This window comes from Apus apus, chromosome 1 (genome assembly GCF_020740795.1).
Source record: "Apus apus isolate bApuApu2 chromosome 1, bApuApu2.pri.cur, whole genome shotgun sequence".
NCBI lineage: Eukaryota > Metazoa > Chordata > Aves > Apodiformes > Apodidae > Apus > Apus apus.
The window spans coordinates 13853454-13880284 of record NC_067282.1 but is presented as its reverse complement, the minus strand read 5'-3'; the positions used below and the strand labels follow the sequence as shown (position 1 = coordinate 13880284).

At 37.4% G+C, this 26831-nt stretch overlaps 1 protein-coding gene across 2 annotated transcripts in view; it reads right to left on the bottom strand.

Moving 5' to 3' along the window:
- The window catches only part of ARHGAP42 (Rho GTPase activating protein 42), a 158302-nt gene that overhangs the window by 45191 nt on the left and 86280 nt on the right, over positions 1–26831 (bottom strand). For both annotated transcript variants that reach the window (XM_051609081.1, XM_051609092.1), the window contains 3 exons: positions 25391–25462; positions 8354–8455; positions 5183–5293 (listed from right to left, as the gene is read on the bottom strand). In XM_051609081.1, coding sequence (XP_051465041.1) covers positions 5183–5293; positions 8354–8455; positions 25391–25462 — 285 coding nt within the window. The remainder of the gene's footprint in view (positions 1–5182; positions 5294–8353; positions 8456–25390; positions 25463–26831) is intronic.

Genomic DNA, 26831 nt, shown 5'->3' with positions numbered 1-26831 from the left:
GAAAAGAGATATATTAACTTGGATGTATAGTAAAAAACCCTGTAAAAACAGGTCAGATTTATCTTAGTATATTACAGACATTGAAAAGCTAATAATCTAGGCTACATAGCTGGCTGTGCAGGCTGCCCAACTTAGTAAAAAACCACTGGTATTCAAGTGAGTAATTCTTTTTTCTGTTTTCAGACTTCCCTTTCAGGATGGGATGAAAGATCCAATCGAAACATTTATCTCTCTGCATCGACTACTGAAGTAGCCTAGATTCAGGCAACAAAAATGCCATTATTCATATTAAATGCACTTTTCTTTGTGTCAGTAGTACCATAGCTTACTGTAAGTGAACCAGCTTAAAAATATACCTTTTATTATGTTTATATTTTCTTTAAATTTATACTCATCCCTTCCTGAAGAAATTTAGTTAAATTGTTATGCCTCCCTCTTTCCTATTGCTCACTAAGAGACAGCTGTATTAAGGTAACACATATATATTTTAGGAGTACAGCTAAAATAGGATTTTGCAACTTGAGAGCCCCATCCATTCCAGCATCACAAGACATTCCACACGATTTAATGTGCAAAATTCCACAGCTTGAGATGAGAGATCAAGGACGAATTTCTCTGGGCAGAGGAGCTAACATGATGACTTGCAGCTACTAGCTCAAAGCATTTAACACTTTCCTGCATGACAATTGTGGCTAATGGCTTGATGTCCAAGTGGAAATCAGTGACAAGTGGTGCACCTCAGGGTGCACTGACCTCTTTGTCAGTGACAGGGACAATGAGATTGAGTGCACCCTTAGCAAGTTTGACAATGACACCAAACTGTGAGGTGTCATCAGTATGTTGGAGGGAAGGGATGAGGCCAGCCCAAGGGACCCTGGCACCCTTGAGAGGTGAGCTCGTGTAAACCACATGAAATTCAACAAGGCCAAGTGGAAGATCCTGCACCTGGGTCAGGGTAATTCCAAGTACAATTACAGGTTGGGCAGAGAATGGTTTGTGAACAGCCCGGAGGAGAAGGACCCAGGGGTGCTGGTTGATCACAAGCTCAACATGAGCCAGCAATGTATGCTTGCAGCCCAGAAAGCCAACTGGGTCCTGGACTGCATCAAAAGAAGCATGGCCACCACTGAGCCCTTCAGTGAACTCTGCCTTGGGAAGCCTGCTGTTTTGCTGCATTACTAAGTTAAAGTGGTTTGAGGTTAACTCTGTCAGTGCTGACAGAAACAGAAGCATGAAGGCATGGAAGGGAGAAGGACTTCCCCCTTGGTTTTTACTGGTACTGCAGAATCATATGAAACCCTGGCCTCAGGCAAAGGTGGTGAAAACCCATGCCTGCCCTCTAAGTCAGTCATGGAGCCTGAAGAAATGAGAAGATACTTAGGCATAAAAGCCTAAGTGGACCTCTATAAGGAGGCAAACCCGAACTTCGTCCCACAATCAAGCAAACAATGAAGGCAAAAGAGTCAAGTGAAGGGCTCCACTGCCTGTGAAATTTGTCTCAGCTTTAAATGATCATCTGTGCAGCCAAAATCATTATCTCAGCTGAGGACCCGGCTCCGCAAATCTTCCTGGTTATTCAAGTGGTTCTGAAGAGGGTCCAAATACAACAATTTATCTTAAAATCTCCAATTATATAAACAGATGGAAAGGGTTCTATAATTTTAGGGTTTATAATGTAAACCTAGGGATCTAGAAAGAATTACGTAAAAGAAAAGCAAGAACACTAATTTTCCTTTTTTATGAATAAAGTGTAAAAGAGTAAATGATAACCAAGGCTTTGCTCTGGCTCTAGATGTGCAAAGCCCTTCCCACAGGGAAGAAGCAGTTACTCATCCATGTCTCAAACTACAGCTCCTTCAGATAGAGCAGCGTAAGTACTCTTGAGCTTACACTGACTGTTTTTCAGTCAAAAGGACATGGATTAACTTAACCTATAAGCAACGTGCTGCTAAAACCACCCCTTTCAGGTAAAGAAGCACTGCAGGAGGAATATTAGCACTCAGCAGAAGTGCAGCCAGGGCATAATGCTAGAGGACAACAAAATTACAATAAAAGAGTTAGTGGGAAAAAGATTCAGTAGGTCAGCTTAGGCCTGAACTTTAAAGACCAGTTTAAAGGGCATTTCTGGCAAATGTAGTATAAACTGTTAAAATTTCAGCTTCAATGCTTAAAGAAAACAACTTTACACCACACCAAATGAATACAGGGACATGCTGAGGAAGAAAGTATTCAACACAAGATGGCAGCAAAGCTGAATTTATCAGAAAGCAAAAAAACCCTGATGAAAATGAGAATGCCTTTTAGTTAAAGGTAATTCTGTCAGGTATTCTGGCAGTTGTGCATTGCAGAGGATCTGGCCTTGAAGTTATCTTGGTGAAATACTCTCCGAGCACTTAGAAAAAAAGGAATAAAAGTAAAAATATGCTTATTTTATGCAAGTGTTAGACCAGCTTATTCAAATTCTGTGTTTAAACAACTGACACTGAGGATGGTATTTGATTCTGCGTACGTGTCACTAGTGGTGGAAGAACACAGAAAACCCCTGTACCCAAGGGGCTTGGGGCTGTTAAGGCATCTTCATAACCACTTGCATCAGGACATTTACAGACATAGGAAAGCATGGAGCCAAGGACTTTTGCCCTAGGCTTATGCTCACAGTGGGGTTTTCTTGTGGCTGGTGTTACAAGTGGCACTGCTGCTAAAGGCAGGCTCATAAATGTGAAGAGATTTTTATTAAATAATAAAGAAAAGAAAACATCTCTTCTTTCAAAATAGATTTTTGAAGTGTATTTTGAGGTGGTCTTTACATGTAAAAAGGTGATTTGTTTCACAAAACACCATGTACAATGCCTGGTGGGTTCTTAGCAACAATTGTTCATTTCAACAAGTGATTTATAGTTACTTCAATATAAGCATCTAATCAGTCACCTCAATAAAAAGCGAAGTCTGAACTTGGTAATACAATGCTGCTCACTACCCCAGCACCACAAGGATTTCAACACAAAACCTGAAACAAAATCCAACTACTTCTTGAGACTTTATTTATTTTTATGTAGAGATGGTGACCTCAAGACTGCCTGGTCATTGCATTCTCACAGGAAGAAGATTGTACTTAGGTTTCGGATAGGGGAGGAATTTAACCTTTGGCCTGTAGCACATCAGCCAGAAGTCTCTGTCTCCCTGGTTTCACTTTATTTATAAGCAGATAGCACCAGAAGGTACTTATCCATCAGATTAAAGTGAATGCAGTTAATAACGTAGAAAATCCTAGGAAGAGGAAATTGACTTTAACGTCCACAGTGAAGTCTCGCGGAACTGCATGCAATTACAGGCAGGGTTTGTTGGTTGGTGTTTTAAGGTTTTTTTTTTCTTTAAATAAACACTTCTGGGCTTTCGTGACATTTAGCGGACCACCCTCACGTTTCAGATAGTTTATTGCTTATGAGCTCTGTGCCTGGATTCCTATAGTACAAGGAAGTCCTGGTATTGCTGAGGGAAAAAGTGGAGCTCTAGGAAGGAGTTTGTATTCTAACAATTACAACATCCTCAGAAACTTGCATTGGTTTGGACTACCTTCTCTGACACAGGACAGCAACCGATCCACTCAAAAGTAAATTTTACTTACTGGATGCGTACACCTGGTGACAAAAATATCCAGGTCCACAAGACTGAGTTTATCAGTAACCTCCCCTGCTTGATGGCTCAGTATTAGCACTGACAACTGCTAAATTGCTCCTTCACTTTTTGTAATTCAGAGCTGCTGCTGTGATGGCTGACATAGTGTGGCGACAGCTCCTGGTCAAAAGGATAAAGCTCAGCATGTCCATCTAAAACCCAATTTATTTTTCTTCTTTGTCTATCACATTGGATGAAAGATGCCCTATTTTAACTACAAGCAATTGCATAATAATGTTTCCCAATGTACAGTCTTCTCAATACAGAAAGTTTCTATTACTTTAAAGTAGCATAAAGGCTACTATACAAGGGTCAACGCTAGGTCAAGATTACTAGATTTTTCCAGGAAGTAAGAGTTTTGAAGCAGACAGAGAGAGACGCTCAGGATTAATCTGTGACAGGTAGAAAAATGTTCTTATTGAGGAATACGAGCAAAGTTTTAGTCTCTAAGATTTGGCAGCTGTGTGCCGTGAAGATAGGATTTCTGTAAGTACTGCTTGCTGAATACAGCTTCATTAGTTTGCATCAATGTCAAACATTGTCTATACAATACATTCTCATCTTATGGAAAGTAGGCATCCTGAGAAGCTCTTCCTGGTGACACTGGGTGTTAGAGATGTAATTCAACCTGTTTCACAGTCAAGAGTGCTGCTTCAGTTAGTTACAAAGAAGCTGGAAGATGGTGTGGAGAGAAAGAAAAAAGTTATACCTGTCATGTTCCTCTTTCACAACTGCTGCTCTGCTATGCTCAGTATGCTTAATGGGAAGCGACAGATGACATTGCAAGTTCTCTGTCAGGGGCTACAGGTACTATCTAAATAAGGTAATCAGCATGCCAGTCTTGTATGACATGAGCAGTAGTAATATTACTAGTATGCCACAGAAATATGCTAGCACATCATACTGAAGCAGCTTTGTTATTAACTGACACAGAACATAGTTAGGAGTGGGGGGCAGAAAACAGTCTAGGAGAAAATCCCAGATCTAAATGTGGACTTTGAAACACAGCATTATCTTCCTCTTTTATAGCATGACAACATATGCTTTCTTTAATTTGTGAAGTAAACTAAAGACAAATGAGTCCATGGACCAAAAAAATAAGTCTACCAATCCTACAGAAAAACTGAATTTTTCACTTCATATTTAACTCAGAAAACCCTATGTGTACACTGCCTCCATGAAACACTTAAATAAAAAAACTCCAAAAAGATCAACATTTCAGCCAACACATTATGTGTTGCAAAGACACAAAATTACTTTTTCCCATTGAAATGTTATGCGCGTTCATCATGCAAATTCACCAGACATTTCACTTCACAGTAGATATGACACTCTTACACAAACATTTAATAAACATGGAAAGTGCCCAAGCCAAGATCTTAATGTCTGCTGGTGTACAAACAATTTGCAATCACAATTTTAAAAAAGGAGCAAAAAACAGGTATTTTAAATTCAATTTTCATCTTTAAATGCATGCATTCTAGAGAAAATAAACCATCAAACTCACAGGTTCAACAAATTCAAATTTCTTTTTCTCTTGTACTTCTTGAATTTTAAAGACATACTCTAATGATGCTTCATAAAAGTTTTGATGTTCTCTGTCGATTTGTGTATCTGCCTAAAAGACAACAGGAAATATTGACAACATTAATTTACTCTCATGGTTGCTTTAAAAACAGATTTTGTCATTAACAAATAGACCTTTCATAAGACTACTTTAGAAGCTTCACGGGGTTCAGTTTTCTTCCTGAAAATAAGAATACCTACTCAAAATAACAAACTGTAAGTTTAAGAAGCTAACATTACACATTTTAACCTCATGTCTTTTCCCCACGCCTTTTTAATTTCTTCTTCTTTTTGCACTTTAATATTCTATTTTTTAGGAGAGCCTGGAAAGAAACAAAGAAAGGTGGCAGCAGGAACACTGTCCCTGGTATATTAAAAATTTAGAAATAGAGTAAGATATGAATTAAGGAGAGACAAAAAGTTTAAAAGTTCAATTGAAATGTTAGAGTATCACATGCACTGAATTATATATCTTTCTCTGGTTCAAATACCTTCCCAATAAAGGTATTTTCTTCTTAAGTAGGCTGTCTTTAAAATGACATCTTACAACTTAATATTTCATAGTATGAGTCACGTGCTCTTGGAATATAAACATATGTAAGTCCTTAACCTCATAAATCAACTATTTTTCATGTTTTAATTTTCAAATGCAAGAACTACAAGGCAGTAATTGTCAGAAGTGCCTGAATAATACCACCTGACAGGAAGACTTGGTACCAAAACAAAGTATTCTGCCTAAACAACTAAAGAATTAATTCTTATCAGCTGATAAAGAGTAGCAGGCTTTTATCCAAAATTTAAACAAGCCATGGAGGGGGACCTAATAGAAAAACAGTGTAGCATATAGATAATGCCTACAGAAGAGATGCAGATTCCATTTTAATTCTACATAAAAAATTATCTTCTCAAGCAAATCCCTTTTGGGCTGCATTAGTTACATTTTGGTCTTAGGTCAAAAAGAAATTTTATCAAGTATTGGCAGTACGAGTAAAAACAGTGCAGTTGTTTTTTACGTATGCCAGTTAAAATGTAGCAGGATACTTTTGTATACACTCTCATTCAATTCTGGCCTTAAAAAAAACAAATTCAGGAAAAGTGGAAAAGCTAGATGTTGTCTTCCCTAACAAACATTAAAGCAGAAAAAAAATTATAAAAGAGGTTTAGTCCTTTCAGCAGTACAAGTGCAAAAAGTCAGGCAGGACTCGGTCGTCAATAGCACCATATATAATTTGATCCCTTCTTTAGTTACGGACATGCTACTATCATGATTTGGGTGCATGGGCTCTTAACAATATCGATCCACTTTCCTAGCACAGCACTCTAGCAGTACTTCAAAGCTGTGATTTCGACAATATGTTTCAAGTGATTCAGTACTAGCATTTCCTTCCCATGCCTATAAAAAAAAAAATCAGGAAATTAGGTACAAACCCTAATATTATGAAGCAAAACTCAAGCATGCACAATTCTAATAATCAAGTGCTTTAGCACAGAATTATCTGTCATGAGGCCGTTTGTACAGTGTGTTCTGCTACTGTTCTCTGATAGTCTGTGTTAATAGTCTTATTTCACAAAAATACATTTGCAAATGTAGTGCTACATAGCTGAACAGAACCAGTACAGTCAATAAGCACCTCAGCTCTCACATTTAATTGTAAGCAAATAATATAATCTAGTTTTAGAAATTAGCTCTTGCAGGCTCAGAAAACGTATTTAAACATCTAATTAAATCAATCTCTATTCTGAACAGCATTTAAGCAGATCGTAGTTGTAATGATACTTAGGACAACCAAGAGGCATCCTGAATATAGATGGGTTCTGTAAGTCAACAGCTAACACTTAGATTTCGGGACAGGAATTGGTGCTTGGCTTCCTTTTATTTATGGAGGCCATGCAGGCCAAAAGTCTCCCTGGTTGACATTTTTGGCACTCATTTGCTATTGCACCTTCTACTTAATGGTGAGTCTGTGTTGCTGGTTCAACACACCTATAGGTGCATGAAATCAGGAGAGACAGAAATGACAGCCCTAGATGCTTTCAAGTGGGGCATCCAGAAAAGCAAAAAACCTCAGCCTCTGTCTCCAGATTTTAAAATCCAGAGATGCCACTTAAGGACACAGTGGAAAAATTTATTCTGGTTTTCCATCAGTTTATATACTTGAGCCAAATCCATTGTTATTTTACCACAGTTTATTAGATTCACAGTTCTTACTTTTCACTTCAGTTGCTGTTTTTAGACTGTAATTATTCTCATGTCTCAAGAGTAAAATATTTTATTCTATTTACTTTATTTCTATTCTAGACTAAATTGGTGCTTAAGTTTCCTCTTCCACATTCTAGTAAGAAATATTTTTTTTCTCAGCTGGTGCTTAGCCTATTACAGAACTGCTTCTTCATCAATACACAGGATACTTGTCATTGATATCAAATTGGTTTTACTGTAATTTGCCTCAAAGACACACCATAATTATTTCTACCAGCACACTGAAAAGCCCTAGAATCCTCCTGTTAACTTAGGAGTCATCATGGGTTGTGTTTTGGTGGATTTTTTTGTTTGGTTGGTTGGTTTGCGTTTGTTTGGTTTGGTTTGGTTTTTTTAGGAGTTTGTTTTCTTCACAGAGAATTAGCCAGATAGTCTTCAAAATTTAAGCTGTGGATACAATTTCAGGGCATAATGCTGCAATCTCAGAATAAGAGGAAAAAAGGAACAAAATATCAAATTGTCTCAGTTCAGTCTCCCAAATTGAAATTTATGTGAAATTTAATAAATCAAACAGTAAAAAAAAAAACCCCTAAATAATTGACTGACAAATATTCCATATATACCTTATAAAAATACCTTTACTGTAGTAACAATTCTGTTATTGCAACCAATGAACTTTAGCTGTACTTGAAGTACACACAGTTGGGCATGTAGAACATTGCCTCACTAAAATATTTAACTCTCATTAGTCATATTAATCCTACTCAAGAATTAATATTCACAACAAGTGTGACTATAAGTAATCACCACAATTTCACATTCATAAACTAAGTATGTCTCAAAGACAACCATTATAATTATCATTATCTCTATGTTAATGTGATACTGGTTAAGGGTGTGTTTAGTACTTACATCTTGCAAATGAGATTCTTTCTTCTTTGCTGATAAACTTAAGTGCTTCTCTAGGATGGAATAATATTTCTCGCTTTCCTTGTCAAACTTCTTCTTCCCATCCTGAAAAACAAAACATCACTAATTAAAGTATTTGACTAAATATCACAGCTAACTTAAATTAAAAGAAAGAATAGGTACCAAAACACACCTGGTTATAAAGCCATTTTTATTGGTTCTGATGTTTTTAAGGTTTAAATCTGAGCTGGGCCTGAAGATAGTCGGATGACTGATTAAATTATTAAATGCAGCATTAAGCAGGATTTTTCCCATTAATAATAAACCTACCCAACAGACTCATATTTTCCCATAATCAATACACATGATGTTTTATGTAGGTGGTATCTTGATAAGCAGATATTTAATGCAAAATAATCTTCCCCAAGTTTTATAAATGTACCTACCTGTCACACTGCCTTTGCTGAGCAAAGTAACTGTGGAAGAGTGAGTGTTACAAATTTGATAATATAGGCCTATCCTTTGCATTTAAGACTAACATATGGTTATTTTCCACCCAGACTTAAAATATGAGGATGATGGAAAAGTACATACATGGTTGCAAAAGGAAATTGGTCCAAAAGTCTGTTTCAAATAATGTTTTGATGTGTCTGAATATTTAAGCTTCTCATTTAAAAGAGTTATCCTTTTTCCTTTCCCATTCCTTTTAACTTTTTCCCGTCATGTGCAGACAAACCTCACATTTCTACTGTAAGACTACTTTAATACATGGTAATAAAAAGAAAGCTTCTGCTATATGTAAATTAAGAAAAAAAAATATTATCTGTAATCTCATATTTAGAATTTACACTTTAAATTTTTTTACATCAGCTATTCTGAAATTTAAGAAAATGACACCTTCCTCAGAAGCTTTTCCATCTTTCAAGAAGTGTCAAATCCCAGGAAACGGGAGAAGGGATTGAAGTAAATATCCCATCAGAGTATTATTAATGATAAAAATAGATTTATATTAAATTATACATCCTCTAATTAAGAGCAACTCCCTGCCAGTGACTTTTGCAAGCTTAAGTAAGTTCTGATGATTCTTTCTAATGAATAACAAGTTGAATATTTAGAGAAAACAAAACTCAAGACAACCAATCCTACTTGCACATGTGCAAAAGCTATTAATCGTGGAAAAACTAATCACTAGACATAATGCGGTAACATCAGGTCATCTTCAGAATGTAGCAATTCTTTTCCTGACCCCTTTCTCCATAGAAATTTTTATATACAAAACTAATAACTAGCCTGCATTGTAGCACCACCCTGTTGTTCTTTGTCATATCATGGGATAGTCAGGTTAGCCAGAGAAGTAAGAAACAGAAGGAAGAAGTTCATGCCATGAATGAAAATGTATCAACCAGCTGTAACAACAACCCACTTACTGATAAGTTCCAGTGACTAAAGTTCACAATGGTAATTATATTAGATTATAAAACACGTAATATACTTTCTATCCTGCAGAATGTTCAAATATATTTAATGTGAAAAATATGCACCATTTAATGTTCTCATTGCCTCATAATAGAAATATCTTCAAAAGACATCAAAGGGAAAAGAAGACACTTGATCCAACAAAATATTGATTAACAATATAGAAAAATTTCCAATGCCTTCTATATTTAATTGCAGATATGAGGGGGGGGGAGAAATTTAAAAGGAAAAAGGAAAAAATAAAAGCTTGTATTTTGTCTAGCAAGGGAAAAGCTATGTGAATTATCTTCCACAATCTTTTCAAACACATTCTTGAAAGACAAAAGGCAGGACTCGGCAAATGACAAATTAGCCAATAAATCAGCTTCTGTGGGATTGAAATCACAGGTTGGTTTCACAGCCACAGTTTTACTGGGGAATACTCCTGTGCCAGATCTTCATGGTCAAGTAAGTGCAACCTGTGCATCTCAACATCTCCTTTGGTGAGAAACAGAAATTCAGTTCAGTTGATCATGCACCACAGATATGTATCTTTTCAAGAAAAGGTGCAGTTAGTTGCATGCTGTCTTCTGAGACAATGATGTTAAGGTGCTGAACTACAAAAATTAACTGTATTATTTTAAAAACAAAGTGACATAGGTGGCACCATCCTGAGGAAATCCATAAGCTGAGGGCAAACTCAATGGATGCAATGAAAAATGCATAGAGAATTCCTTTTCCATGTCACTGAAAGATGGGATAGGAGTCTGTCTGACTGCAATATTGAAGACCCCTGCCTCAAGCTGCTGGCCAGGAGACCACCTACTTTGGAATGTAACCTGCCACAGCCTTAGCCAATCAGACTGAAGTCTAAACTGCTTGGTGAGCGTCAAAGTGAAAGGTGTGAAAACGGGACTTGGACATCTGAAACAGCTTCTCATACAGCACATGAAATGTACGTCAATGCCAAGAAGGATCCATTCACACATCTAATGTGGCTCCCACTGTACCAAACCCAGTCACTTACATTTTGTGCTGACATCTACAACAAAACCCCTGAATTACGTGTCACATTATCTATTCTCTTTATATGTAAAAATGAAAACACAAAAAGTAACTGATCATATCTAAACAGACATAACTCCCCCAAGAACAAGCAAAAAAAAATAGTCAAATTAACTCATGGTGGTTGCAAGGCATCTTGTATCTCATGTGAGACTTCACAAAGATCTCTATGGAAGTGGACAAAGTAAGAATAAACAGAAGTAGACTGAAAATAAAGATCACTTGGAAGTTTTGACTGCATTACTGCCGTTACTTGGTCATACTTCTGGAAATAACGCTTCAGTGCCAGCAGGACAGTGTTTCTGGCAGTTTCAGACATGTTTCTGGGAAAAGCCTAAAAAATACTGGTCCCAACAGGTGAGTGAGATCCCTTTGTTTGAAACACACTCTGTTATGCCGCTAAAAAGCACGTATTTGAATGTGCTGTGGCCTCTGAAAGTTGTTTACTTCTTAAAACTAACAGAAAGATACACTCAGACGCAGGTGATTCATTTTCTGGAAGAGAAGAAACACTTCAGTTTATGCCAAGAGAGCTCTCACCTCGCACACTCAGCCGGTGACTCACAGCACATAAGCTCATCCTAAGTGGAGTCACAGACTTATCTTATTCCAGCTTTAGACTTTTCTTTTGCAACCTTTAAAACACTCTCTCATCCACAGCTGCTGCCCAAATTAATCATCTGAACCCCGGTTCCAGCCATCTGTGCCCATCAGACTGAGAATCCTGCTTTTCCACAAGCCAGGAGGCTTACAAAGATAAGTTTCCATGCAAAACTATGTCATAAAAGCTCAGAAGACAGAGGATTGCTTCTGCCTCTAGATTCCACATTGGATCAAATCCCAAGGAGAAAAGAGATGCGGCTGGGTAAGAAAGCTCATTTTGTACTGCTACCAGAAGAGACAGCACCAGCCATGACACAAAGCATAAGGCATGTGGCCATTAGGCCTGATCTCTGTGCCGTCTCCTGTTCCCTTCAGCCTCCAGCTACCTTTCCTCCTCAAACATCCTTCCTGCAAGTATTCCTCACCCTTTCTCTTTGCCTTGGAAGTGCATCAATTACTTGTGTCAAAATATCAGCTAGAACATATAAAAAGCCATGTGAGATAATTAAGAGGGTGTGATAAAAAAAAATCTAAACACAGAAAAAGACAAATCACAGAATACTAATCCTTGACATACTTTACACTGATGTGCAAGTCATCAGTGCCTTCTGTATAGATCAAGTTCTGCAGACTATAAGCACTGCAAATGTCCCTCTATCCTTGCTTAACCATTCCCAGGTGTGTCAGGTCACTAAGCCTTAGTTCAAAAATATTTACAATTTTAAATGCCTCAAATTTCTATCAACCCCATTAGGAAAGCCCTTAACCAAATGCTCAGCTTCCAGCATGTAATGGAGTCTTAATAACTTTCAGTACCCTCTTGACAGAGTCATGTAATACTGGATTACGGTTTAATTCCTGTTTGTTTTCTCTCTCTGCTTAGCTTTCTTCTACAGTTTTATTTCAAAACTGATTAGACAATAGCCAAAAGGAGAAAATTATATTTTCAAAAATAAATTTTGCTCTAGACACCACATGCGAGTTACAAGTTCAACGCAAAAGATGTTCTCCTACCTCTCTTGTTTTACAGAAATCTATGGCCATGAAAAATTAGGTATCAGTTACTAAAAAGGTGACTCGATTGAGTCAGACAATTGTTTTTCTTGTTAATAAAGATTTTAGTTCCATGCTGTAACTAATCATATCCATGCAAGAAATCACAGTCATGATTCCTAGAAATTTTAAATTCCATGTAAGACTTAGCTAAGATATGCTAATAGACAAGTGTAGCATCAAAAGCAATTGCAACTAGAAAAAAATTGAAAGAAATGGGAAGAATAGCAAAGGCTGTTACATCAGGCCCTAAATAAAATACTTCTATTCTTTGCTTGTCTAATTCATATTTAAACTTTAACACACTAATCTTTAAAACAAAAAACTCTGTGCATTTAGCCCAGATTCATCTTCAATAACAATATTCTTGTGCAACCATAAAATAAACATATTTTGTAAGAGGTGATTTTAAAAGGATCAAGAAAGGAAATTAAAATAGAAAACATTACAAAAAAACTATTTGGAGAAAAAATTCAATGAGAATCCTTTTCTTGATTAGGAAACAAGTGAACATTGTGAAACATGGCTGTGATGATTTATTTTTTCCCCCACCCAAAATTAGCACATATTTTTCTCACCAACTCAAGCTGAGATGCAGAAACTGTAGAACTGGCAAAAAATTGCAATAGTTATACTTGAATATGAATCAAGTCAGACACATTTGTCAGTGGAAGAAACTGAAGGCAACTGTGAACTTTGCTGAGATCATTAAAGCCACCCCCCTTTTTTTTCTCTCTGACAACAACTGCAAAAAATGTCCCTATAATGACAGACTAGAGATGTTTCACTGCTGGAAATTTAAACTTGAAATATATTTTTCAAAGCCATCCTTTTCATTATTTTCCAAACAAAAATTCAAAATGTATTTCTACAAAGTTATTGGAATTTTGTTTGCAGTTGTAAATTTAGGGGATCATCTCTTATTAGATAGTAGAACAAAGAAAAGTAGAACTGTAGACTAGAAAATAAACTAAACTTAGTGTTAGAAAGAATTATTTGAGCTCAGATCCTATGGATTTGCTGGAAAACGTGAAATCTCACGTCTCAAAACTTCTGAGGAGAAAACAAATAATTTCACCTTCCATTTTATTTTGCTTGAGGTTTTGCCCAGAATTCTCATGGTGGTGGCTGGTAGGTCAGGAGGCTGGTGGTTTTTGTTTGGTATTGCTGAAATTGAAATTACCATAGGCATTTGAGACCCCAGACTGCATTTTCTTAGATGTCTGGATGGAGAGATTTCTTTTTGGTAGAGATTTTGATTTGTTACGTGAACGTTCACAGTTCAAGATAAGGCCAAAAGAGATGTTCCAAAATAAAAGTGAAGAGGAGATATAAAACTCCTTCCCTCTTCCACTCAATCAGAATTTAATTTATCATGAGGGTATAGGGTTTCTCCAAATCTGTGAGAATGAAGTGGGACAAAGTTCTATTGTAGTTTATAAAGAAATTACTCATGCTCAATATAAAAGAGGGTTAATACAGTCATAAATTATGATTTATGTTCCTCATAACTGCTAGTGAAAAAATTTCAAATCGAAGCTGAATGCATTATGTAGAAAATTAAATGTCCTAACAGCTATAAATTTTTAAATCAGTTCTTTACTAAAAAAGAACAACCATATGGCAACTGTGAATATGCAGAAAAAATACGGTGTAAGACACAAATAACTATAATACAAAGAAAATAATGCACAAAACTAAGAACTTATTTTGAAAAAAACAAACCTAATTTAAGTTTAGGATGGAGTTCACATATAACAGGCTGAGGGACTTGGGATTGTTCAGCCTGAACAAGAGAAGGCTCCAGGGGGACCTCATAGTGGCCTTCCAGTAGCTGAAGGTGGCCTACAGGAAAGCTGGGGAGGGACTTTTTTCAAGGGCTCGTAGTGAGAGGAGAAGGGGTAATGGTTTTAAGCTGAAAGAAGAGTGATTTAGGTTAGAGATCAGGAGGAAATTCTTTAGTGTGAGGGTAGTGAGACAGTGGAACAGGCTGCCCAGAGAAGTTGTGGGGGCTCCATCCCTGGAAGCATTCAAGGCCAGGTTGGATGGGGCTCTGAGCAATCTGATCAAGAAGGAGGTGTCCCTGCCCATGCAGAGGGGTTGGAACTCGATGATCTTTGAGGTCCCTTCCAACTCTAACTATTCTATGATTCTATGAAAATATTTCACCTTGAAAGATATTTACTTCCAGGTTCATTAATTCTAAAGAAAATTTTCCCTTTGTAATGTACTTTTTTGAAAGTGCTTCCTGGAAGAGAAGAATCCTACAGCCATGTCCTAACACTTCCCTATTTATTCCATCAGATGTGTGCAGACAGCAGGTACTTAGCAGCGGAGACTAAAAAAACAGGTAAAAAAATTTCACTATTTCTGTAAGATCTAAAATTCTGTTCCAATTAAGAAGCAGTTACTATGAAATGAACAAATGTATTTTTAAGATGTCACTTGTTTCTCTCAATAAAATTCTCTCTTGAAATGGAAAAAAAATATTAAAAGTTCCCAGCACTATTTGAAACACATGCAAACCTGCCAATAACGGCAGGTTGCAAAGTAGGACGTAAGACTCCCTGTTACTCAGCTGAAGAGTTCTCAAGTTTATTTGGCATTTGCAGATTCCAGGAGTAGTTGCTAGATGTCTAGGAATCTGTTAAATCCAAGCCCAAAGAGCAAGACTGGTAAGTCTACACACGTAATCTAGTTTTATTGTTTTTACTGTCTACTAAAGTATTTTTGCCGGACTATCTTACTTAGGTTATTAGCATGTTACTACTTAAAGAGTATGAAGCAGCTCCCTAGAACAGTAGATACTGACTTTTTAAACTCTTCTCTGAAGCAGGCTTAGGATAAGTTTTCTGAAGTTAAAAATGTTTTAGCATACAGCAAGTGGGTCTCCTGTTCCTGTACAAAACCTGGTGACTTTTCATGTTTTAAAAAAAGAAAGTTACCTATATTCTTTACGAATTCAGAAACAAGCTTGAATTAACTCTGTATACTTAATCAAAAGTTATACAGAATAAACTGCTCATGTCATATGCTTTGTTAAGAAATCACTATAGCTACATAGGCTGAGTAGAAAGTAAATGACCACGAAAGACAGAACCTGATACTAAGTCATCACTTAAATGAGAAAAGGAAAGAAGCCAACTCATATATGGGACATGCAAGTCTCAAAAAATAAAAGTCATTTAGCAATAACACATGCTATTATTTAGAATACTTAAAAAGCTGAAGTCACTGAGCTGGCAATATTATCCATGTAAACCTGTTAACATTAACACTTAAAAAACATACAGGAGAGAAGACATTATCTACATGAGTAGTTATCGTATTTGTTTTCCCATTATCTAATTCCAGTGCAAGCTTACAGAGCTTCCTAAAGTAAATTACAAAATATATAAAATACAATGTGTTTTATTGGTTCTGCTACACTTTCATACACATCAAATTCAGTTCAGTTCTGATGACAAAGTGGGGAAAACATAAAAGAAAGTTTGCGAGAAAAGACACACAACACCATTCCATAGGTCTGGTAGGTTGTGACCAACTCCTTGATGCAAACAGTGCCACACATAGACTGCACAGACAGAAGAAAAGCAGCATCTACAGTAGGTGATACTGAAGTGGTCTGGTCTTACTCATGGGGCACAGACAGCTTCAATTTTTGTCTAATCTTCCATGTCACCACCTGGACTAAGCAGGGACAGATCTGTGAGCTTCATGCATGTTTAAACAGCTAGAAGTTGGCCTTTCAAGTTCATCTGTGTAAGCACAACACAGGGCTGGTACAAGCATGACAGATTTTGTAAAACAATCTTTGCACTTGACAGTAAGGCTCATTTTCATTGTAACAGTCAGAACAGTGAACTTCCCAATGACAAAAAGAACATCCAATTTTTAAAATTGTACTACACTAGACAACAACTTCCCTTGGTCTCCAGCATTGTCCCTTCCTGTCATTGCTGCTTCTCTCTTCCTTACTGGCCATCACTCATTTCCCAAGCAGCTGCCTTGTTGGCATCTTGCACGTGATGTTGCTGCTCTCCTCACCCATGTTCTTCCTATCAGCACTGGCTTTCTTACCTCCCCACAGAGGCACACTGCCACCTCAGGTTCTCCATGCCTCCTTTCCTATTCTAGATTCCCTCACAAATGAAGCGTATTTCAGGAACGCACCAGTACAGCAGTAAATTGAAATGTGTATGAAGAGGCCACATCATCTGCACAGGTAGCAACTATCTTCTTTCCTTTGTGCACTTAAAGCAAAGAAAATGCAAACAAGCTGCAGAGAACACAATGCCACTCAAATACAGCAATTCCAGCAGATTAGTTGTAACATCACATACTCACTGCTTTATTTCAAAAGCAGATGATAAAAATAATTTCTTTTTAAAAACACTCCTTGGGAATCTCTCTCCTTCCTATGCCAACCAATGAGCTGTCACTGCTGATTTCAGCGTGCCAGCAGCACCTTCAGCACAGCTCATGATCCCACGCCACCTTCCACGTCATTGCAACGGGACCACAAAACGGATCTGAGGAAGGACTTGAGGAGTGTTATGAGAAAGTTTTTACATTAATACACACAAGTGGAAGCTATGCTGTTTACAGATATAAAAAAAAAAAAAAAAAAAAAAAAGGAAACAGTCTGGGGTTAATGTCAGAAGTGATTTTGTTTTGTTTTGAAAGCATCTATTTTCAGAGTCCATCTTACAACACTGATAAAGGAACACAAATTACCACTTTGGGGTGAAGAGTCATACCTCCCCAGTGGCGCTGTTAAGCTCGACCAGTGCTCTCAGTTTACTTCTTAGGGAGGGATGATTTTCTCATCAAAACAACCATCTGAGACCACCCCTTCCTGGCAAGAACCACAGGAACAAATGATTCTGTGGTGGCTACTGCAGCCTGAAAGATTCTGAATAATGAACCTGGGTCATCTTGTGGAAAGATGGAGCTCTTAATCTCCTGTATCTACACCAAAAACGTTAAAGTTTCAAGTTATGATGGCCATCTTTTGTTACAGTACAGAAGTGATGCTTTCCAGCTACTATGTCCCACTACACTTTAAAACAGAGCTATTTTATACTTTGTTTGCCAAAATCAAAATTGCTACAACTGTAAGAAACTGCAAGTTTGTATATTCCCAGGACCCTGCAGAACCTGCTGCATAGATAGAACAAGATACTGGACGAAGGGAAAACTATGGTGATACAGCCAAGTGTCCCAATCATATGACTTTCCATTTAGACTGGAAAATGCAGCTCTGCCATACGTGTGGAATAAAGATCCACAGGCTCAACACTATCTGAGTAATATGAAACATAACATTATTTTTATGCTGTTAAATGCACCACAGAAGAAAAGGAAGCAATGGAGAAAGTTATTTTTGTTTTCCCCAAGGCTGCTGAAGAAAACCCCAAGATGGGGTCTAATCACCCCACAAGGGTGATTCTGATCAGAATAGGATTAACAGACTAATTTATACCCCTGTCTAAAAAGCTCATGATTTAGGTTTGGTATAGCTGTGACACTGTGCAACATCCATGAGCACAACTTTGAAGTAATCCCTGTAGGGTAAGAGAATACAGCTGCCTTTCTGAAAACGTGATGTATTTGGTTTGATAAAGGATGCCAAAATTCAGGGTGGAGTCTTACTTGGAGCACAGGCAGGGGGCAGGGGAATAGATGCCTCTGACTAGCTGAATGAAGACCGAGATCTTGTGCAAGGCACAGAATACCAAACTCTACTTCCTCTAAGGCTTGTCCTGCTCTGTGCAGTGGGCAATTGCCCACTTCCTGTCTTTCTCTTAAATCCTCCTTGAGATTCTTGAAGAGTCTCATCAACAACCTTGAAACCTCTTTTTCAGGTGTGGAATATAATCCTACGGAGACAAGCTTCCCCCTCCCCTCGAAACTGGTTTCTATTAGCCAGCTAGTTAACCACACTAACTTTAACAATTTATTAAAACAAACTTCGGACAAAATACTAATTGGTTTACTAACAAACACCTGCAGTTAATGAATTGAACCCACAGTTTTTAATCACTGCACCCATAATATTTTAGTTATGAGAGCTGAGTTTTCACTTTTAAAAAAAAAATATATAAAAAAATTCCTGTTTAACTTCTTAAAAGTTTCTCAACTTTGAATGAAACAGATACTGAACTGAAGTAAACTGCAATGAGAAAATAATTTTGCTGCATTTGTAGAATGACAAGAGCTGTCCCAAGTAGATTAGCCACTTCAAAAAAACGCTGGGTCCAGGTGCTGAGCTAGAGATACCTCCCAGCTTAGTGGTTTGGCATTCCACAGAAATAATTAAGACTGCCTGAAAAGATGAAATGTGTGCACACTGGGCTCTGCAACACTATTTTTAAAACTTCCCAAATATTTCACATAAAAATCCATAAAAGAAGCACTGGTTAGTACTAGTAGTTAGTTAGTGAGTACTGTAGCACTACAATTATTTTCTACTTTAAAAAAATAATTTTAATAGAAGCATAGAATTGTGAAGGGTGGAAGGGACCTTAAAGATCATCAGGTTCCAACCTCCCTGCTATGAGCAGGGACACCTCACACTAGACCAGGTTGCACAAAGCCTCATCCAACCTGGCCTTAAACACCTCCAGGGAGAGGGCTTTGACAACCTCCCTAGGCAATCTATTCCGGCACCTTACTACCCTCATGGTGAAGAATTTCTTCCTGATGTCTAGCCTCTTTCAGTTTAAAACTATTACCCCTTGTCCTACCACTACCCTCTCTGGTGAAAAGCCCCTCCCCAGCTTTCCTGTAGGCCCCCTTCAGGTACTGGAAGGCTGCTATACAAAAGCCTTCTCTGGGCTGAACAGCGCAACTCCCTCCCCCTGTCCTCAGAGCAGAGGTGCTCCAGCCCTTGGATCATCTTCTTGGCCCTTCTCTGGACCCTCTCCAACAGTTCCATGACTTTCCTGTGCTGAGGGCTCCAGAGCTGTACACAGTACTCCAAGTGTGACCTCACCAGAATCACCTCCCTGGCCCTCCTGGGCACACATCTTTTGATGCAGCCCAGGACATGATTGGCCCTCTGGGCTCCAGCACACACTGACGGCTCCTGTTAAGCTTCTCATCTACTACCACTCAAAAGTCCTTTTCCTCAGAACTGCTCTCTAGCAATTCTCCCCCCAGCCTGTATTTGTGTCTGGGGTTGCTCCCATCAAAGATGCAGGACCTTGTACTTGACATTGTTGAACTTGAACTTCATGAGGTTGGCGTCGGCCCACCTCTGCAGCCTGTCAAGGTCAAATAGAGATTACCAAATTGATGCAGGTATTTCACAGCTTCCTATTTCCAAAAATTTACTTAAATAGCTGTATTTTAAAGGGAAAAAAAAAGTTTAAAATCATGTTTATACTATACATTTGCATTAAATGCAAATTACCAAGGGAAAAGTAGACAGCTGCAGCAACAATCAAGCTACTCCAGGTTTTAGGATCTGAGTCAATTCACAGAAGACTGTGAACAGAAAATGAAATCCAGAGGGAAAGAGCAAAAATAAAGATAAAATAACAATCATTTTAAAGAATAATCTGAAGAAGTTTCCAAATTTTTAACTTTTCTTACAACTGTCACAAACACCATTTACCATTAAAAAACCAGTATTTTTTTTAACTTAGCCTCCTAATTTCAGTTCTTACATCTGTCAGTACTAGTTTAAATAAGATATTGGACAACACGTTCTGAATTGTTTCTCCATTTAAAATGATCTAGGACCAACACCTTGAAACTGATTGCATTTACAAATGTAATTTACAGCTCTTTCACAGTTCTAAAGCTGAATTAAAAGCCCAATAATTTAAATATGTAAAAGAAAACTTAGGACAGATTCTTTAAGACAATTCTATCTAAAGAGGTTTCCACTTTTTATTGGTAAAGCAGATTTTTTGTTGCAGCTGTAGAGTGACCACCAAGTAGCCTCAGTTCCTCCTGCTCAGTCATTTCATTTTACGCTTTATTTCCAGGCCTGCAGTTCTCCTCTTCTCTTCTGTCTTGGCAATGCCCTCAACCTATGGCAACCCCAATCTCCATCAGAACCACCAGATTTTTTTTTACCTGGTCTTTACTGAAAATAAAACAACAAAGCAACATCAATGCCCCTTGGCATCTTCTAATCAGTAACTTCTCTGTAACCAATCACTCCCATAAATAAAACTCATTTCCCTTTCCCCATTAGTCAGTTTCTTACACAGACTGAGTTTCTCATAGGAACCCCCATCTAAACTAAATTATAATGTATCATGTAGAGTGCTTTAAAGGTTTTGCTGAAATAGAAATAGGTTTGATCCACTGTGTTTCCTTGCCTACAAAACAAGTTATTTTATCAAAAAGATATATCAGGTAACTCTGGTAGTAAGTATTTTTGATGAACTGTTGCATTTTAGCTCAAAATATTGGGCCATTAATTATCCTGGCCTGGCTTTATTTCTGTTCCCTTCCCCTGGCCCATTCCTCTCTATGGTTCAGACAGACATTAAAACATTAAAAAAATAGTGTTCACAAGTACCAAGCCTTGAGTAACAGATGCTGCATATAATGAAACACCATCCACCATACCTACCAGAGCAAGGTCATTAATTTTTCTCACTTAAAGGATAGCAAATGCTGTAATTTAATTAGACCAAGAAAACCAGTTCACAAAATGGGCATTCTGGCATTTCTAACTCATTTTAGATACTTATCAAAAAGTCTGCTTTGACAGATTTCTGGCAAGAGTTTTAAAAATGAGGGTTTTTTTGTTTGTTTTATGCTCCTCAGCTTCCGGACAATACAAATAAAACACAGAGGGAGCGTGCCAGCTCCTGCATGCCTACATCATGTGAGTATGGATGTGAACATAGATGCAGGAAAATTAATCCCAGCAGTGAACATGGATTGATTTTCCAAGTAGAAAGGCATTCACAGCTCTGAATGAATGAAAGTAAATTATAATAAAAAACTAACTCCCCTGGCCAAAATAAATAATTTTATGAAACAAGTAGATGGAATTGTAAGGAGGAAAAAACTCTCTCCTTTTAAGTCTTAAAAACAAAATTGCTTCCGTTGGTTTTGATCTGATTTAAGTTGTACTAAAGGTCAACGAACATTGGAACAAATGCTTCTAAATACTGTACTCAGTGGCTAAATAGAGATATAGAAGTTTGGCTTTATTGTACGTAACACATCACACACTGATCTCACCAAAGTTACCAGCTGGGGACTCGCAAACCACATTTACCAAATAAGGCAAAATGCTTCATGCCTGAAATCCTTTCCCAGTTACCTCACCCAGCTTTTGCTCATGTTTCTACAATAATTGCAGAGGTCATTTTTTTAAAACTCAGATGGAGTAAATCAACAGGCTATCCAATGCAAAGCTGGGTTTGTCTAGTCTCTGGAGAGAACTCCACTTTATTTAAACTGAGTGTATACAGAAAAGGAAGAACTGAAATATGTGCAATAAAAACAGAAGAGCAAGTAGTATAAATTAAGAAGAGCAAGTGATGTAAAACTGTGTATTGCTGGTTTGATAACCAACACTAATGTTTTATGGGGAATGTTACTTTAATTTGTTGGGTATCTTCAGGTCTTTGAAGTGCATGTGAAGAATTGGTTTTTAGTGTTATTCTTGTGACGTTCTAAAAACACTTGAACTTTGCACTCTGGGTTTATGCTGTCCTTGTATTTGAAATACAGCTTTGTAACATTAACAGGATATAACTTATCCACCATATTGTCTTTGATTTCTGCGATCATGTTTTTTGCCTAAACTTGATATGGTTTTGAAGAAAGAATAAAATATTCTCATTATCTGTATTAAACACAACAATGTGGTTCTATGTAGTGGTCCTATGTAGTTCTTCACGGTTGTAAAAATCTCGCCAAGTTACTTATTACTAAAATAAAATTGCAATTTTCATAGTGAAATTTGTCATTTATTTATAACACTTTCATTTAAATTTTTTTTTTTAATTGCATGTGTGTGGTGGGACAGTGGAGGGGATTGTTTTTGTATCCAGCTGAATTTTATCTGGTGGTTTAGAAAAGGAAGAAAAAAGCCCAGTAAGCACTTCTAAGCACTTGTTCTCATAATCTTCCCCTCACTAAAATCTGACAGTAGTACTAAAATAATTTCCTATTATGTGTACTGGAAATACAACTATCTAACAATTTTTTTCTTCCAGAAATTTTGGGGGTTAACAGGGTACTACATTTAATAATTTCAAATCCAGCTATAAGGAAGACAATCCAACACTCACCACTGCTTATAAAATATGCTTTCAGTGTGAGAGTCTTTACCAACCAGAACAAAACTTTGATTCTGTAATACTAGGGGAATAAACAGCTCAAACCAGATTCTTTAGATAAAAAAGTAACAGCTGATACATAGTCTATACAGCCGACGTGTTTAGAGAAGACCTCAAATAAAAAGTGACATTCTCAGTTCTGTGAAACTTGCTGCTTGCTGCTGAAATCCAAGCAACAACAAAGTGTCCACATTTTTTTGCTTGACTATCAGTTCAGATGACCCTAGAGGAGCTCAGAGAGCCAAATCCCTGTAAAAACCTTCATTAACTGCAGATAAATAACTAGCAAGCTCAACTCATCCAATATTTCTAAGAGCCCATCATAAATGCTCAAGGGCTGAGCCCAGTGGACAGAAGTGGAGGTAAGTGATCTGACCTTGTTTGCTACTTTACTGAGTTTCAGAAAGCCCAAATTTCTCTGCTGCTTCATACTGGTCTCATTATTTCTAGACCGCACTTTGCTATTTTGTAATTACTAGAAAATCAGTATTAAATGTAATTAATCTCTCACTTCTTCATGTTGATTCCATTTAGTTAAAGGCCATCTGTAATTGCCTCTGTTGACAAAAATCAATTCAGAGGTGAATGTTTGTATCACAATCTGGGTTATGCAGGCAGTCTGAATCTCTAATTTTTGAGCTTGACAGTTGAACTCAATGAACAGTGCAAGTACTGCTGAGCTTATCTGACATTTTATAAAACATTGAGCTGGGAGAGCTCTCTAAATGGTATCAGTGTGTCAAGCCAGTATCCTGGACTACGCCAAACACACACAGTGCTGCCTAATTATGTACATTAGACACTGGTAAGCTGAGCCAGGCTCTCCTGAACTCACTCAGTACACTGTTGTGTGACCACAGACAAATAAAACCAATAATTTTTTCTACAATTATATAAGATGTACAAATGCCCATATTTTATCTGGAAGGGATATGGAAAGTAAACCAGCTGTTGTAACATACTGAACAGAGAGGACTCAACTTGCCTTGTTGTGCCCTGCCTTCAACATTAATGTTAATGATTAAAAAAACCAAAGGAGTCACTTTCAATTAGATCATGTGTTGACACCTATTGAGTGATATATTCAGAGATATGAATGTCCTATACTATTCTGAAGAGACCCCTGTGAACTGCCTGTGGATCATCTCTCTAATGTACCAGGACAGTCAACAGTAATAATGCAGGTTAGGCTTTCAAACACAGAGCTCTGTAAATAATGATATCCCTTAAATTAAAGGAATATGAAATGCAACAGTAACACAAAGAACTGAGCAATGCAACTAAAAACTACTGAAAACTATAAATAATATTGTGCTGGCATTCAACTCTCATTTGTGTAGCGCGATAAATAAACTCCCAGCGCTGCACCTCACAGGAGCACAGGGGTGGGACACGAGAAGAATGCAGTTGTACACAAAAACATAACAAGAGGGTAAAGAACTACCATTTCAGAGAAATCTGACCTCAAGTTCACAGTAAAAATCCTTCTTGAGCACTTACTTAGTTTCTCTGCAAAAGCAGTCCCATCTGTTTGCTACACATTCACAACAGCAGTACAAAAAGTATAAATCTTTGGTCTCTCCTTCCAATAGCTCTGTTCTTCTTCTGAGGTTGGTTGAGTACAGCAAAAGCACAACCTCAGCTGTAACATCAAAGAAAGATTTTTTTGTACCCATTTAACCTTACAAATGGAAATTTTTCAAGAAAATGTTATGAGTGCTAATACAAGATGCAAAATGCCTCAGAACTAACATATTTATGTAGACAGACAGACTGTTATTAACCATCTCTTTAATTTACTACTGCAGCCTTTATGGATCTCTCAGAGATTTTGATCAAAGCAGTCACTGATAACCACTTAAGACTCCAGGATCAGACTGAAAATAGCTCTCCTAGACTAACAGTTCATTCCAACATCTTTTTCTCAATATATCTGATTTCCTGGGCTGACTACTGAACCCTTGTATAGACAACCTGTGCTGTTTCTTTAACACAGATGTCACACCTAACACCAGAGGTCTGGCTTAAATCACCAATTGGAGCACTTCCACCATGGGAAAATCTCTGGGCAATATGAAGATGAATTATTCTGGTAATAAGAATCATTGCACTGCATCAGTTGTGTGGAGAGGGAAACCAGAGACAGAAAGAGAATATGCCTAAAGCACACTGACTTATTTTGGTTTTCATACAGAACCCATTTCAGGGCCACTGCGCCCATAACAGCTGTTTGAACCCACTGTGCAGTTCTGAGTCAACCAAAGATGCATCCTAACATAAATGCAGACATCAGAAGATAAACAGAACTCCAGATGGTAAGGCTGTGGAATAGCAGCAAGAGCTGCACCCTACTATGCACATAGTCTTAAAACTCCGTGTTTAAATCATCTCCTCTGAAGCAAATAATTTAGCATAATTCACTAGTACATTAATGAGGACGGCATCAAGTCTGTTTGAATACAAATGTCTGTTTTCAGTCCAGCCTTCAAAATGCACTGATAAACTCAAATAAACATGAGAAAGCATTGCTTCCACAGCCACTTACTTTTGCTGCTCCTATTTGCTCTTTGCGAAATTTCTCCAGCGGTGCTATCAGCACATCATTAGCATTCTGGATCTGCAAAGTTAAACATAAAGTATATCTTTTAAAGTATCTGCAAAAAGTGGAGTTCTTGTAACTCTACCAATGTGCAAGACTGAAAAAATTAATGTCCATAACCTTCTAGCAGGAGTATATGGGTAGGAGTCAAATAATTATGTCTTCTTTACATAAAACATACAACACGTGTTCACTGGTCTATTATGGAACATTTCCATTAATAACCCAAGCAATTTTAATGAACAATGTAGTAAGTTTATCTGCAATATACAGAAGGGTTTTCTGGTATTCCAATCCTATTTCTTGCATCTTGCCTAAAACCAGAATAGAAAATGAAAACTTCCAGGAACATGTTTTGGCAGAACAGAAAAGATAAACATAGTAGTACTGACAGCACTGGCTAAAAAAGCCTGTGTTTACAGAATTTGAATCTTTGACAGCTGAATCTTCTGGCTATCTCTTTGGATTATATACCTAATTATACTGAACAGAGGAGAGTAAGACAAATCTAAAAATAAAAATGGACAATTTACAAAATACTGTAGACTAGATTCTTTCACTTTTCCAGTTTTTAAACTAATTTAAGATGTCCTGCAGTTATTTTTATCACTTTAACCTAAACCACGGTTCCTAATGAATCACAGTTTTTCCCTTTTGTCCTTTGTTTATTTAGTATAAGTCCAGTCCTGGGAACCCCTCTCTGAAGATCATTCTCAGTAGCAACCACTCAAACTGGTCCCTCATCATTTGGGCTGGAAACACATATGCAGCAGAAGACAAATGCCAGCCATGCCATCGTGCCACTCATCAAAAAAAAAGGCATGACTTCACCATATGCCTTTTAGGGGCAGGCAGAATCACCAACAAATTCATTTTCATGCTGAAAAATTGTAAGAAACTGCCAACCCATCATAAATAAAGCATAACATAACAATATTCTATTATTCTAACTACAGGCAAAATTTTCAGTTTTCTGCATTAATAGCTTTTTTTCTCCTCTCCAGTCCAGTCTTTACCATACTCATCACATACCACATTTGGTCTTTGGCAGGTTTAGAGGTCTGGGCAAAGCTAACATGTATCTAAGCCAAATGTGAATGAATACAGCTCTTGTGAGTCTTCCATAACAATAATTGATAAGTTACATTGTCAGTTGAGCACGAAAACTTCCCAAAAGTCTGTAATAATAAACATATAGAATAAACCCATTGAAACACAAACACATTTTCTTTCCTCCCAAACCTAACATTGCAATTCAAAAGACCACAGAATCACCACATTTCTCTCAGAAGGGCAGTTTCAGGAAAAGTGGAGACTCTCTCCAACATCCTAATGTAACAAAGTCCAAGACAGAAAAGGCAACACTTGGCATGCTTGATGATACAGT